Source organism: Tursiops truncatus, chromosome 18 (genome assembly GCF_011762595.2).
Source record: "Tursiops truncatus isolate mTurTru1 chromosome 18, mTurTru1.mat.Y, whole genome shotgun sequence".
Classification (NCBI taxonomy): Eukaryota; Metazoa; Chordata; class Mammalia; order Artiodactyla; family Delphinidae; genus Tursiops; species Tursiops truncatus.
Window position 1 is genome coordinate 5,479,698 of NC_047051.1, and position 16,336 is coordinate 5,496,033.

Consider the following 16,336-nt stretch of genomic DNA (forward strand, 5'->3'; position numbering starts at 1 on the left):
GCTCCTTTAGAATATTGAGGGTACCGAGTAGCAAACAGCACTTACTTCTTATACTCACTGTAAACAATACTGTGTAATTGGTGGCTTCACTCTGAATAAAAAGTAGGTATTCTCCAGCCTGGGTTTCTGTCATTTTCAAAATGACCATGGACACAACTCCTCTGAAACGCAAGAAAGAGAACTGGTTAATCTGGAAAACGTGTGAAACAAAAACCCTCGCATTTCACACTGAGTCAGAAGGTGGCTGGGCGCCTCTGGTCCACCTCGGTGGAGAACGCAGCTCCCGTCCTGTGCCGGCGCTCAGCCTGGGCCTTGTTAGCTTCACCTTGACCTTTATCCAGTCCCTCCCTTGGGAGTGAGCACCTTCACCTCATGCTGCCCAAGCCCCTCGGAGGGAAAACTCCTACCAAAAACGTATAGACTTGGTGGGACGCCCTCCTTGGCAGTAGTGGACCATTCCTGCCAATGACAAACCATCCTCCACGGGCATAGCTGCCGGCCACCCGCCACCAGCCTCCGTGCCCCACGTGCAGAACCAGATGACGGTACAGGCAAGACTCAGTGACATCAAGAACAGTCCGTTTTGTGCCCCCCTCCCGCCCCCTCTAGAGGAAAGAATTCAAGCAAAATCAGACACAAAGCATTTTCCTATGAGGTAGTAATTACACTGATATATCACAAAGGAGAGATGTCTCAATGTGAGTATTTCTAACTTTTCAGATACTTGGTAAAGGTAAATTTGGCTAGGGGCATTCTCTTCAAAGAAACAACTTTGATGTGTGTTTGATATCTGTCCTCCTTAGCGCTTAGAATACTCTCTAGCAGTCTGTTGAGTAGTGTTGGATTTAAATGGACACTTTCTGACCTTTAGATGTTACTGCTCAACACCTGGCACCAGCTGGGAGAGTCTATGCAGAATCTCAGGCCCCGTCCACACCTACTGAATCGAAATCTGCGTTTGAACAAGACCCCAGGCAAACCAAGGGCACAGGATATTGGAACAGCCCTGATTTAGAGCTCCAAGCAGCGCGGTTCCAGAGTACTGGTGCTTGCGTTCATACAGGCAGTAAATTAGTAAGAAATATATGTATTTTCTGCTTATGCAGGTACCCTGGGGATGTGCTCTCTCTCTCTGAACCTTCACTCTCCTGGTATCACGTGAGAACTCTTGGGCATATCATACAAAACTCTAAGACGGTTATCAAAGCTTAGGTGTGCAATCTGTCTGGCTATGAGTCTAAGCCCAGATTTAATTTCAGTAACTCTTTACTATGGAGAAGTTGCTACAAATGTTTTGGTACTAAGTTAACTAATCCACATAAGACCTATGATTTGGGCTGAACAAAAAGGCAACCTCTTAGCAGAGTAAAAGGAACCCTACTTTTTTGCTTTGCGTTTTTTGGCCTCAATCTAACAAGAACTGTGTGGCATCAGATTTTAATAAGATTACCAGAACGTTTCTTTAAGCCAAAATTCTTAATAGAAGATTGCCTTTGGTTTAACCCCAAGAGAAAAGTAAGCAAAACAGAGAAGTGAGTAACAGGGCCTCAAAAGGGGAAAGGAAAATGAATGTGCTCTAAGATTTAGAACCAAACTTCAGAATTATAGCTACTGTCCTGAAAATTACTTAAACATTGGTTTGACCTTAAAGACACAAATGTGAATACTTGGTACAAGTCAGTCACAGATGTTCTCCCGTGTCTCAGTCAGGTGGCATGGAACCCCCTTTGGGTCATTGAGGGGCCATTTCCTGCATTGCTCCTAGAAAGACAGTGGTTCGTCTATAGCTTTGGGTCACCTGAGCACCCCAAGAATTAGAGAATAAAGCACCTTAGAATTAGTAAGTGGGCATTTCAATGGCCTGTGCCCCTCGCTTCCTGCCCCACCTGGTCTCGGACAGCAGGGGGCAGCAGTCAGCCCAGGGTTAGATACAGGCTTGGTGGTCAATCTACAAACCTTGGCCACGATATCTTTCTGGATGGTGAGACTAATGTTCCCCACGTACAGATCAATTTCTTACTAAAATGCTTTGTGGATATCACATATCATTGCAATTCTGCTCATCATACTGTGAAACAAACTATGTAAAGCCAAGGGTTCTTCCCCAAGGATTTCCCAGAAAGAAGCTTCTCACTGCTTCAACTAGAAAGCTCCTTGCTACTTTAACCAGAACGGAATGAAAACTTCCTAAGTTTTTACCTTTAAGACAAAATCCAGTTTAAAAAACAAGCCCATCTTTAAAATCCCAAATACTCTTCACTATTTGTTTTACATTTTGCCAGTCATCACTGCTTTCTTAGGCCCTAAATATACCTATACATCTGTATATAAGTTTTTAAATGAATAGACTTTATTTTTTAGAGCAATTTTAGGTTTATGGAAAAATTAAGGAGGAAAAAAAATTAAGCAGAAAGTACAGAGAGATCCTGCATACACCCTCGCCCCACTCCCACCCCTCACACACAGCTTTTCTATTAGTAACATTTTGCATAGGTGTGGTGTATTTGTTACAACTGATGAGCCAATACTGGTATTAACTAAAGTCCACAGTTTACACTGGGGTTCACCTTTTGCGTTGTTTGTCCCATGGGTTTTGACCACTGCAAAAGGTCATGTATCCATGCCTTAGCTATTTTTAGTTTATTTTCTTTCACTGGAAATAAGAGTTACAGTGAACATGTACAGAGATTGGAATAGAAACTCTAAATGAAGAAAGAAGGTCTCTGTATGGCAAGAAACTATTCCTCCAAAAATCCTGACGGTTGCACATTGCCCCGCCCCTGCTTACCTGTTTTGTAAATCAAAGTGCGGCTGGCAATTCAGGGAGCTGTGTTTAAAGACCCAGAGACAGGAAATGTTCCCCGGGGTGGTGACCAGCACTTGCAGTGTGATGGATGCGGTCACGTCCACCTCCACGGTGGCCGCTTCGTAGACTGCCTCCGTGCTCTCGGGCCTCAAGGCACAGTCCAGGTCTTCCCGGGATTCTGATGCCTATGTCATAGACAAAATGATGTGAACTTACTACAAGTGCAGGTTCAATGCATCTTCTTCTTAGCTGGAACCTTTATCAAATAAACACATGTTGACATATGACACACACAGCCAAGCACATCATAACCCACTGAGGATCATACGTCTGACCAAAATGCCTATAAATTACAAGTCTCTAAAGAAAAGACAGATAATTGTAGGCTGCATTTTGAAAATGTTTTATAGACTGTTATGGGTTGAACTGTGTTCCCTCCAAATTCTTTTTTTTTTTTTGGCTGTGCCGTGTGGCATGTGGGATCGTAGTTCCCCGACCAGGAATCGAACCCGTGCCCCCTGCAGTGGAAGCTCGGAGTCCTAACCACTGGACCACCAGGGAAGTCCCCCAAATTCATATGTTGAAGTCCTAACCCCCAGTACCCCAGAATGTGACCTTATTCAGAACCGGGCCTTTACAGAGGTGATCCTGTCAAAATGAGGCCATTAGGGTGGGTTCTAATCTTATGACTGATGTCCTTATAAGAAGAGGAAATTTGGAGAAGACAAGCACACGGGGAGAACGCCCTGTGAACATAAAGATGGCCATACAATCCAAGGAGAGAGGCCTGGGACAGATCCTTCCTTCACAGCCTCAGAAGGAACCAAGCCTGACGACATCTAGATTTTAGCCTCCAGAACTATGAAACAATAAATTTCTGTGGTTTAACTCACCCAGTCTGAGACTTTGTTATGGCAGCCCTCACAATCACAAACTAATATACAGATAATAATCATAAAATTAAAGCACATAGGTATAGGGAACTCCATGGTGTCCAGTGGTTAGGACTCCGTGTTTTCACTGCTGGGGGCCCAGGTTCGATCCCTGGTCAGGGAACTAAAATTCCACAAGCCGCGTGGCTCGGCCAAAGAAAAACAAAAACGAAAAAAGAATACATAGGTATATGTTTTTGTGATTACTGGTATGCAGATAAGCATCTACATAGTAATAGTAAATTAGTATCTGTGTTAGAGGGAACTTAAAAACTAAAATATTGGGTTGGCCAAAAAGTTCGTTCAGGTTTTTCCGTAAGATGTTACAGAAAACCCAAACACGCTTTGTGGCCAACCCAGTATGTTCTGGGCAGACACCCCCATAGGCTCATTGCCACCATCACACCCCTTGCCTGCTTTAAATAACTGAGATATATTGAGAGGACGGTTTGCTAGCAGCTTCTGCTGCTGGACCCCTCACCTCCTACCCCCCGACACATAGTGTAGCCCTCACATGTGTGTACGCGCACACACACACACACGAAAGCTTCTGCAGGTGAAGAGCAGGGTAGGGTAGCTCTTCTGCTACTGACCATAAGCCATATTTCTGATTTTATTTGTTCATTTCTTCAGTTAGTATCTGGTGAGTTATTTAGTCAATATCTGATAAGTGCTAGACCACCTGCTGGGCGCAATGGGGCTAGGGGAAAAAAGACACTGACCTTGTCCTTGAGTTTTGACTCTAACAGGAAGAAATAACTAAAAGTAAAATATGCTGTGCCCCATAAACAGATACCGACTACTCTGAAAGGTGCATTTAAGTGCTCTGGACCTTCTGAGGAGAGAGAGGTGACTTCCAGGCTGGGATAGAGGGGGTGGGAATGCTTCACTGGAGTACAGCAATTGAGCTGGATCTTAAAAGAGGGACATAAAGTAAAATCAAACAGGGACTTCCCTGGTGGCGCAGTGGTTAAGAATCCACCTGCCAATGCAGGGGACACGGGTTCGAGCCCTGGTCCGGGAAGATCCCACATGCCGCAGAGCAACTAAGCCCGTGCACCACAATTACTGAGCCTGCGCTCTAGAGCCCTCGAGCCACAACTACTGAGCCCGCGTGCTGCAAGTACTGAAGCCCATGCACTCTAGGGCCCGTGCTCCACAACAAGAGAAGCCACCGCAATGAGAAGCCTGTGCACCGTAATGAAGAGTAGCCCCTGCTCACTGCAACTAGAGAAAGCCCGAGCGCAGCAACGAAGACCTAATACAGCCACAAATAAATAGTTTTTTGAAAATTGAGTTATTAGGGCTTCCCTGGTGGTGCAGTGGTTGAGACTCCGCCTGCCGATGCTAGGGGACACGGGTTCGTGCCCCGGGCCGGAAGGATCCCACATGCCGCGGAGCGGCTGGGCCCGTGGCCATGGCCGCTGAGCCTGTGCATCCGGAGCCTGTGCTCCACAACGGGAGAGGCCACAACAGTGAGAGGTCCGCGTACAGCAAAAAAAAAAAAAAAATTGAGTTATTAAAAAAAAAGTAAAAACAAACAAAACCCTGACATGCTAGGAGAAAATATTTGCAATGCATATTACAGATAAAGGGCTAATATCCCTAATATGTAAATAATTTTTTAGGGAATTCCCTGGCAGTCCAGTGCTAGGACTCCACATTCTCACTGCCCAGGACCCAGGTTCAATCCCTATTCAGGGAACTAAGATCCTGCAATCCTCACAACGCGGGCCAAAAAAAGGAAAAAATAAAATTTTTTTTAACATTGAGGGACACAGGAGCCAAAAGACAGAAAGTGGGAAAAATGGGAGGAAATGTAGAAAAATGGGAGAAAGAGGGACTTCCCTGATGGTCCAGTGGATAAGACTCCACGCTCCCAATGCAGGGGGCCGGGGTTTGATCCCTGGTCGGAAAACTAGACTCCACATGCCACAACTAAGAAGTCCGCATGCCGCAACTAAAGATCCTGCATGCTGCAATGAAGATCCCCCATGCTGCAACTAAGACCTGGTGCCGAAATAAATAAACAATAAGGGGGAAAAGAAAAAATGGGAAAAAGAAATGAATAGACAATTCACAAAAAAGCTATAAAGAATGGCCCTTGAACCTATGAGAAAATGTTGAAGCTCACTCATGATCAGAAAAACTCAAAACAACACTGAGATATCCCTTATCTATCAGGCTGGCACAAATTTTAAAGTATGACAACACATTTTGTCAGGGAGGCTGTGAGGAAACAGCTACTCTCACACATTGCTGGGGGAATGCAAACAGGTGCAACCCTTCTGCAGGGGAACTGGAATTCGGCAACACCTAACTGAACTACCGTGCACTTCACCCTCTGAGCCAGCAATCCTATTTTGAGGGCTATATCTCCAGCAATTAATTGCACCATCATTACAGTTGTAAAATACTAGAAACCGCCAAAATGCTCATACATAGGAGATTGACTGAATAAACTACGGCCCATCCACACAATGGAGGACATAAAGAAGGATGAGGGCAAACTCCATGAACTGATATGCAGGGATTTCCTGGATAGACTGTTAAGTGAAGAAAGCTAAGGGCAAAAAGTATCTACTTTCAAGTATGCTACCCCTCGTGTAAGAAGATTAAGAAAATGCACATGTATCTGCTCATTTGTGCACAAGAAACACAGGAATAATACAAAAATTCTAAAGGAACTGGTGAAGTTCAGGAGGTAGGTGGAAAAAGGATGGAAACTTGGTAGTAGGCATGAAGAAGGCATGATACTTCTCTGAGTATATCTTTTATTTTTTAATTTATTTTATTATTTACTTTTGGCTGCGTGTGGGCTTTCTCTAGTTGCGGCGAGTGGGGGCTACTCTTTTTTGTGGTGCACGGGCTTCTCATTGCGGTGGCTTCTCTTGTTGCAGAGCACAGGCTCTCGGCGAGCGGGCTTCAGTAGCTGTAGTTCGTGGGCTCTAGAGCACAGGCTCAGTAATTGTGGCGCACGGGCTTAGTTGCTTCCAGGCATGTGGGATCTTCCCGGACCAGGGCTCGAACCCGTGTTCCCTGCATTGGCAGGCGGATTCTTAACCACTGTGCCACCAGGGAAGCCCTGAGTATATCTTTTAGTACATACCTTTAGCTTTCAGGACCATAGTCATGTTGCACATACTCAAAAAAGTAAATCATTAAAGCCAACCAGGATATAGGGGGAACTCAAAATGGAATACAAACCAAGTGAAGTTAATTGTATCACAAATAACTAACATAACCAGAGTGAAGGTGGTGGGAAAGAAAAGAACGAACATAAATAACTTCGGAAAATAATGCTTTGGACACTATAAGGTCAAAGACAAAAAGAACTGCACACAAATACTGTATTCTGGTGTTGTATAACAAAAACTGTTGTCTGATGTTGTTTAAGAATTACTAGGTCTTAATACAACCCTGAATATTGCATAAGAATATAATTTATACGATATAAAACACAATGCAGCACTTAATACTAGGAACTGAGATCAATCATCACTAATTTTTTTTTTAAAAAAGCTTGTTTTATAAGAAAACACTTAAATGTGTGCAGCTATTTTCTCACATTGAAAAAACACTTAAAGGGACTTCCCTGGTGGTCCAGTGGTTAAGAATCCGCCTTCCGGGCTTCCCTGGTGGTGCAGTGGTTGAGAGTCCGCCTGCCGATGCGGGGGACACGGGTTCGTGCCCCGGTCCGGGAAGATCCCACATGCCGTGGAGCGGCTGGGCCCGTGAGCCATGGCCGCTGAGCCTGCGCGTCCAGAGCCTGTGCTCCGCAACGGGAGAGGCCACAACAGTGAGAGGCCTGCGTACCGAAAAAAAAAAAAAAAAAAAGAAAAGAAAAAAAAGAAAAAAAAAAAGAATCCGCCTTCCAATGCAGGGGACGCGGGTTCGATCCCTGGTCGGGGAACTAAGATCCCACATGCCACGGGGCAACTAAGCCTGTGAGCTCTGGAGCCCCCATGCCACAACTAGAGAGAAGCCCATGCATCACAACTAAGAGCCCATGGGCCACACCGAAAGATACTGCGTGTCGCAACTAAGACCCGATGCAGCCAAATAAATAAATAAATACTAAATAAAAGACACTAAGACTTTAAATTGTCATAGCAAATAATATTAAATTTTTTCTTGTCTGCACAAAAATACTATGTATGCAAAATGCCTTAATTATTAATAAGTCAATGTGTTATGACACCAATATGTGTTAAAAAGTTAAACCAACCATGTTTCTGGCATAAAAAAGAATCGTGTATTAAATCAGGAGTTTTAGGGTAATTCTCTGGCGGTCCAGGGAACTGAACTCTGCCCTTTCACTGCCAAGGGCTTGGGTTTGATCCCTGGTCCAGAAACTAAGATCCCGCAAGCCAAGTGGCACGGCCAAAAAAAAAAAAAAAAAATCAGGAGTTTTACACGCATGTAGAAGGTTGTTATTGACGCCTATTTCACACTGCTTAAAATTTGAGAATATTTTTAATATCTCTGATTTTGGGAGGGAAGTGGGGGGTTCCAGGGCATCATGGCATGTGTCTATGTATTATACTTATGTTAAAGAAAACAGAGTGACTATATATCTGTATGAATCCTTAACTGGATAAAAGCCATAGAAGTGGCTAATTTATGTTCACTTTTTATTGTATATAGACTTTTAATATTTTCACTTCTCGGTTATTTAAGCTTCCTTCATTTGAGTAAATAGCTAGGCTGCGATAGATGAATAGCATGAAGAAGAGTAACGACAAACAAGGTTGGAACTTGGAGTCAGAGCCAGATTATGGAGCGACGTGCATGTCACTTGAAGCCGTGGGAAGACCAAGCCGGGCTGTAATGGATGTAGCCCTGCTTCAGGAAGACCCATGTGGCAGCCCTACCTGAGCTGAACTGTAGAAGGAAGAAGCCACTTATGATATTGTTGTGACTATGAGGGCTGGAATTAGGGAAGTGGCAGGGGGACTAGGGAATATGAGGTGGTTACAGGAGAACTAGGAAAGAAAGGAAATTGACAAGACTTGGTAACTGACTGAATGTGAGGGCAAGGGAGAGGAAGCAGTCCAAAACGAGGCTGAGCTTTCAAGCCTAGGAACTAGACAGGGCCATAAACAGAAATCCATTAAAACAAGAAGATGCTTGGGGAAATAGAAATGAAATAAATTATACAGGTGTGTCTCAATGAGCAAATGGAAAAATCTACTTACCTAAGTCCAGGAGACAGTTGGAAATTAGGGATTCAGGCTTGAGAGAGAAACCTGGCTTCTTTTTAAGGAGAAAGGGCAATTCCTGTTTCTTACTCATTCTAGTATCACTGTCCTTCCTGAATCTAAACCCAAAGAGAACAAGGCTCTTGATGGAATGGAGTGCCAGGTAGCAATGAGTAGAGACGCTCATCTGTACCAGATATGAGTACATAGTATACTTAAATACACAAAAAAGAAAAGCCCATAAGCCATGGCAGGTGTCAATAGCTTACAAAGTATGGTCTCTAGAGAAAATAGCTAAAGTTGTCATTTTAATATTACTTTACCAAGGGATTCGATGATGATGTCCCCACTGATGAATCATTGTTTCTATGGTTGATTAAAACACACTTGATCACAGGCAGATCTTGATTTCTGATAGTCTCAAATATCATTGCGGAAAAAACAACTGTAAAACAAAATAAAGACAATGATGTTGATCCATGCACACCTTAAAAAGAAAATACGTGTTTGTCTTACAACAAAACAAAATGTAATCAAGGGAGGGACTTCCCTGGTGGCGCAGTTGTTAAGAATCCGCCTGCCAAGGCAGGGAACACGGGTTCGAGCCCTGGTCTGGGAAGATTCCACACGCCGCGGAGCAGCAGCTAAGCCCGTGCGCCACAACTACTGAGCCTGCGCTCTAGAGCCCGTGAGCCCCAACTATTGAGTCCACGTGCCACAACTACTGAAGCCCACGCACCTAGAGCCCGTGCTCCGCACCAAGAGAAGACACCACAATGAGAAGCCCGCGCACCGCAACAAAGAGTAGCCCCCGCTCGCCGCAACTAGAGAAAGCCCGCGCGCAGCAGCAATGAAGACCCAACGCAGCCAAAAATAAAAATAAATATTTTTTTAAGAAAAATGTAATCAAGGGAAAGTGGCCAACAGGAAAGTGTGTAGGAAATATAATTTCATAAAAGGTAAGTCTTACTATCAATCAGGAGTGGAGGTCCTTAGAGCAGTGTTTTCCAAGGGAATTTTCTGCATGATGGAAATATTCCTTAGCGCTGTTCAAGAGGGTGGTCCTTAGCTGCATTTAGCATTAAGCATTTGAAGTGAGGCTAGTGCAGCTGAGGAACTGATTATTTGTATACCAGCCATTTTTTTTCTTCTTTATGGTTTCCTGGTGCATATAAACATTATGTTTACACTATATTGTAGTCTGCTAAGTGTGCAATAGCATTATACCTAAGAAAACAATGTACGTACCTTAATCAAAAAATACACTCTTAAAAAAAAATACACTCTTAAAAAAAAATACACTCTTGCTAAAAAATGCTAACCATCATCTGAGCCTTCAGTGAATTGTAGTAGTCACATCAAAGATCACTGATCACAGACCACCGTATCAAATATGATAATAATTTAAATAATTATTGAATAATTGAAATATTGTGAGAATTACCAATATGTGACACAGAGACACAAAGTAAGCAAATACTTTTGGAAAAATGGCGCCGACAGACTCACTCGAGGCAGGGTTTTCACAACACTTCAGTTTATAAAAAATGCAATATCTGTGAAGCACAATATAGCAAAATGCAGTAAAACAAGGTGTGCCTATTATCAGCAGTTCATTCCCTTTAATTGCTGGGGAGTAGTCTATTATATAGATATAACACAACATTTCAATTCATCCACCTGTTGATAGAATTTGGATTGTTTCTACTTTGGGCATCTTACAAATATAGTTGCTATGAACATTGGTATAAAAGTCGTGGTTTGGATGTATGAGTTCAGATTCCTTGAATAAATACCAAGGAGTGGCATACCTCACTCCTGTGGGAGGTGTCTGTGTCACTTTTTAAGTAAGTACCAACCGTTCTCCAAAGAGGGTGTATCACTTTATATTCCTATTGGAGTGTATGAGAATTAGCTGTACCATGTCCTCACCAACGCTTGGTAGGATGAGAATTTTTAATTTTAGCTATTCCAAGAGGCATATTATATCTCATCATGGTTTTAATTTGCAACTGTATCCTTTCAGATGCTTGTATGACATCCTATATATTCTTTGGTAGTATGTCTGTTGCATCTTTTGCCTTTTAAAATTGGGTTGTTTATCTTCTTATTATTGAGTTTTGAGAGGCGGCCCCCCCCAGTTTTATTGAGATATTGTTGATATATAACACTGTATTAGTTTCAGGTGTACAACATCACAATTAGATATATGTATTTATTGTAATACGAGTACCACGATAAGTTCAGTTAACATCCATCAGCTCACACAGTTACTAAAGTTTTTTCCTGTGATGAGAACTTTGAAGATCTACTCTCAAGATGTGGATGGACCTAGAGTCTGTCATACAGAGTGAAGTAAGCCAGAAAGAGAAAAACAAATATCATATATTAATGCATATATGTGGAATCTAGAAAAACGGTACAGATGAACCTATTTGAGGGGCAGGAATAGAGACGTAGATGTAGAGAATGGACATGTGGACACAGTGGGCAAGGGGAGGGTGGGATGAATTGGGAGATTAGGAGTGACATAAATACACTACCATTTGTGAAATAGATAGCTAGCAGGAACATGCTATAAAGCACAGGAAGATTAGGTCGGTGCTCAGTGACGACCTAGATGGGGGGGGATGGGGGGAGGGGGGGAGGGAGGTCCAAGAGGGAGGGGATATATGTATACATAGAGCTGATTCACTTCATTGTACAGCAGAAACTAACACAACATTGTAAAGCAGTTATAATCCAATAAAAGAATAAATAAACAAATAAATAATTAAATAAAGGTCTCTCTTAGCAACTTTCAAATATATAATAGAGTCCAGGTAGCCCCCACTTTTTGAAAGTTCACTTTACGCCACTTCACTTTTACAAAAGACCTGCATTAGCACCTGTTTTCACTAACTGAAAGAAATCTGAAGAGGATTTTTGCTTTTATGAAAAAAGGTGAAAAGCAAAAATAGCATCAGTTTGTTCGGTAGCGAGCTCTCATAGGGGTGGCTTGAACCCCAAGCAAGGAGAGTGGAACTGCCAAGCTCTTTCCCCAGAAACTACACTCAGCATCTCACCATCAAGCCATCATAGCTTTGTACTGTGTCTGTGAGCATCTGTGCTTTATCTCCATTTATTCTGTGTATCTGTTTGCAAGATGTGTCCCTAAGTTAATAGCTTCTTCACTTTACACAATCTGAGCTCGCAAAAGGTTTCACAGGAATGCTCTATTTTCAGATAGTGGGGGAACCTGTATTGGTAACTATAGTCACCATCTTGGACATTACATCCCCAGAACTTATTTATGTTATAACTGGAAGTCTGTACCTCCTGACCACCTTCACTCATTTCTCCCACTCCCTACCCCCACCTCTGGCAAACACCAGTCTCTTCTCTGTTTCTGAGTTTGGTTTTTTTTTTTTTTTCAGATTCCACATATAAGTGAGATTATACAGAATTTGCCTGACTTATTTCACTCAACATAATGCCCTGAAAGGGCATTCATGTTGTCACGAGTGGCAGGATTTATTTCTTTTCTATGGTTGAATAATATTGTATATATACAGTTGACCCTTGGACAACGTGGGTTTGAACTACACAGGTCCACTTACACATGGATTTTGTTCAATAAATATTTGGAAAAATTTTGGGAGATTTGTGACAATTTGAAAAACCTCGCAGACGGACTGCATAGCCTAAAAATACTGAAAAATAAGAAAAAGTTAGGTATGTCATGAATGCATAAAATATATGGGGGCTCATCGGGAATCGGGCACACCAACTTGGGTTCAGCAACAGATCTATGATCAGGACTGCCCGTACCTGTAAAGCTGCTAACTAGCCTTGAAGGGAAAAGACAAACACAAGCTGTCTTTTGGTTGTACAAGGAGGTCTGGACAATGAGTAACTTTTTCTGGATTGGTTTCATCGATGCTTTGTCCCTGAAGACAAAAAGTACCTTGCCCGTAAGGGACAGCCTTGGGTTCTTTTGATACTGGGCAACGCCCCTAGCCACCCAGAGCCCCATGAGTTCAACACTGAAGGCGCTGAAGTAGTCTACTTGCCCCCAAATATCTAATTCAGCCTCTAGACTGGGGGGTCATAAGGACCCTTAAGGCTCATTACACACAGTACTCTATGGAAAGGATCGTCAACGCTATGGAAGAGAACACCAACAGAGAGAACATCATGAAAGTCTGGAAGGATTGCACCACTGAAAATGCCATCGTTGTTAGAGAAAAAGCCGTGAAAGCCATCAAGCCTGAAACAATAAATTCCTGCTAGAGAAAACTGTGTCTAGATGTTGTGTGTCTGACTTTACAACAGAGCCAACCGAGGAAATCATGAAAGAGATGTGGACATGGCAAATGAGGTGGGAGGTGAAGGGTTTTAAGATATGGATCTTGGAGAAAGTCAAGAGCTAATAGGCACCATGCCCGAGGAATTCCCAGAAGAGGATCTGATGGAGACGAGCGCTTCCAACCAGAGCCGCACGATGAGGTAGAAGACACAGAAGAAGCAGTGACAGAAACCAAATTGACACGGAACAATCTGGCAGGAGAGTTCCAGTTATTCAACACTGCTTTTGACTTCTTTTATGACATGGATCCTTCTATGATACAAGCACTGAAACTAAAGCAAATGGTGGAAGAAGGGTTGGCACCATATAGAAACATTTTTAGAGACAAGAAGCAAAAATGTCAGAGATAAATTACGATGTATTTCTGTAAAATTACACCAAGGGTGCCTACCTCTCCTGCCTCTACCTCTTCCGGCTCTGCTACTCCTGAGACAGCAAGACCAACCTCTCCTCCTCTCTCTCCTCCTCAGCCTACTCAACATGAAGATGACAAGGATGAAGACCTTTATGATGATCTGCTTCTACTTAACAAAGAGTAAATCATCATCGTGTCCTACAGTTAATAAACTTATCTCCTGTGTATGTGTGTATCTTCGTATGAAAATCTAACTGTATGAGATGTTTTTGTGTCACCATCATCATCATCACCTACGTATTCATCATGTAGACCAGTGGTCCCCAACCTTTTTGGCACTAGGGACCAGTTTCGTGGAAGACAATTTCGTGGAAGACATGGACCACGGGCAGGGAGGGGGAGGGATGGTTTAGGGATAATTTGAGCACATTACATTTATTGTACATTACATTGCAATATATAATGACATAATTATACAACTCATCATAATGCAGAATGAGTGGGAGCCCTGAGCTTGTTTTCACTTGCCATTCACTGATAGGGTTTCGATATGAGTCTGCAAGCAATTGTTTATTATGGTCTCTGTGCAGTCAAACCTCTCTGCTAACGAGAATCTGTATCTGCAGCAGCTCCCCAGCGCTAGCATCACCGCCTCAGCTCCACCTCAGATCATCAGGCATTAGATTCTCAGAAGGAGCGAGCAACCTAGATTCCTCGCAGGCACAGTTCACAGTAGGGTTTGGGTTGCCGCTCCTACGATAATCTAATGCTGCTGCCTATTTGACAGGAGGTGGAGCTCAGGCAGTAATGCGAGCTATGGGGAGCGGCTGTAAATACAGATGAAGCTTCGCTCCCTTGCCCGCCACTCACTTCCTCTGTGCAGCCCAGGGTTGAGGACCCCTGGTGTAGACCATTGTGTGCAAGACTTGTATTGAAGTGGATAGCCTATCCTTATGTAGGCATAAGGTGAGTGATATTTAATATAAAATTAATAATGTTTAGTTTTCTTACTGTTTTATAATTTTGCTTTCAAAGAATTACATTACCATACTGTATGCCTCTCTACTGTAATTGGAGAAATTGCATATCAGTCTGTCACCACAGGTAAGTGGTTTTGTAAAAAAATAACAATTTTTGCGATATTGTATTACGAACATGACTGTAATGCTGTATGCCATAACATTTTTATACCGATTCATTCATTAATATATAGGCTAGGGAGTTCCCTGGTGGAGCAGTAGTTAAGACGCCATGCTCCCAATGCATGGGGTCTGGGTTCGATACCTGGTCAGGGAACTAGATCCCACATGCATGCCACAACTAAGAGTTTGCATGCCACAACTAAGGAGCTGGTGAGACGCAACTAAGGAGCCCACCTGCTGCAACTAAGACCCAGTGCAGCCAAATAAATATTTTTAAAAATTATAAAAGTATATATATAAACAGACTAGGCTAACATGAAGAGCAATCATATCACTTAACACTAAGCTATCATAACGCAGTCATATTGTTGCTTCTTCATTATCAGTGCAGGAATCGTTATAAGTAAATACGAATTTCTTTTTCATTATTATTATTATTTTGGCTCACCACACAGTTTGCAGGATCTTAGTTCCCTGACCAGGGATTGAACTCAGGCCCACAGCAGTGACAGCACCAAGTCCTAACCACTGGACTGCCAGGGACTTTCCCATCTTTGCATTTTTGATGTGTAGTGTTAGTAATACATATAACACCTACAGTGTTTTGTAACATGTAAGACGATATTGATGTAGGTGCTGACAGATGATTCATCATGTAAACAGGCAATGGAAACTTACAGCACTGTTAAATACAGTATAGTACCGTAAATGTATTTTATTTTACTTATAATTTCCTTAATAGCATTTTCTTTATGCTAAGTTTACTTTAAGAATACCATGTGTAATACATATAACATACAAAAGATGTCTTAATGAACTGTTTATGTTATCAGTAAGGCTTCTGGTTAACAGTAGGCTATTAGCAGTTAAGTTTTGGGGGAGACAAAAGTTAGACTCGGATTTTCAACCGCACATGGAGTCGGTGCCCCTAACCTCCACGTTGTTCAAAGGTCAACTGTATACACCATATTTTCTTTATTCAGTCATCCATCAATGGACACTTAAGTTGTTTCCATGTCTTGGTTACTGTAAATAATGCTGCAATAAACATGGGGCTGAAGACATCTCTTTGAGATACTGATTTTGTTTCCTTCAGATATACACCCAGAAGTAGAATTCCTGGATTATATGGTACTGTTATTTTTAATTTTTTGAGGAACCTCTATACTGATTTCCATAGTAGCCATACCGTTTTATATTCCCTTCAACAGTGCACAAGGATTCCCTTTTGTCCACATCCTCACCAACACTCATTATCTTTTGTCTTTTTAATGACAGTCATTCTAACAGGTGTGAGGTAATACCTCATTGTGGTTGGTTTTTTTTTTTTTTTTGGCCATGCGGCATGCAGGATCCTAGTTCCCCAACCAGGGATTGAACCTGCGCCCTTGGCAGTGAAAGTGTGGCGTCCTAACCACTGGATGGCCAGCAAATTCCCTCATTATGGGTTTGATTTACATTTCACTAATGATTAGTGATGTTGAGCGCCTTTCATCTACCTGTTGGTCATTTGAGGGTCTTCTAAAAAAAACGTCTGTCCACTTCCTCTGCC

General features: G+C 42.5%; 1 protein-coding gene across 1 annotated transcript in view; it reads right to left on the bottom strand.

Moving 5' to 3' along the window:
* The window catches only part of FLT3 (fms related receptor tyrosine kinase 3), a 75,639-nt gene that overhangs the window by 41,589 nt on the left and 17,714 nt on the right, over positions 1-16,336 (bottom strand). The window contains exons 2-4 of the mRNA XM_019936424.3: positions 9,263-9,384; positions 2,789-2,991; positions 46-161 (exon numbers count right to left, since the gene is read on the bottom strand). Coding sequence (XP_019791983.1) covers positions 46-161; positions 2,789-2,991; positions 9,263-9,384 — 441 coding nt within the window. The remainder of the gene's footprint in view (positions 1-45; positions 162-2,788; positions 2,992-9,262; positions 9,385-16,336) is intronic.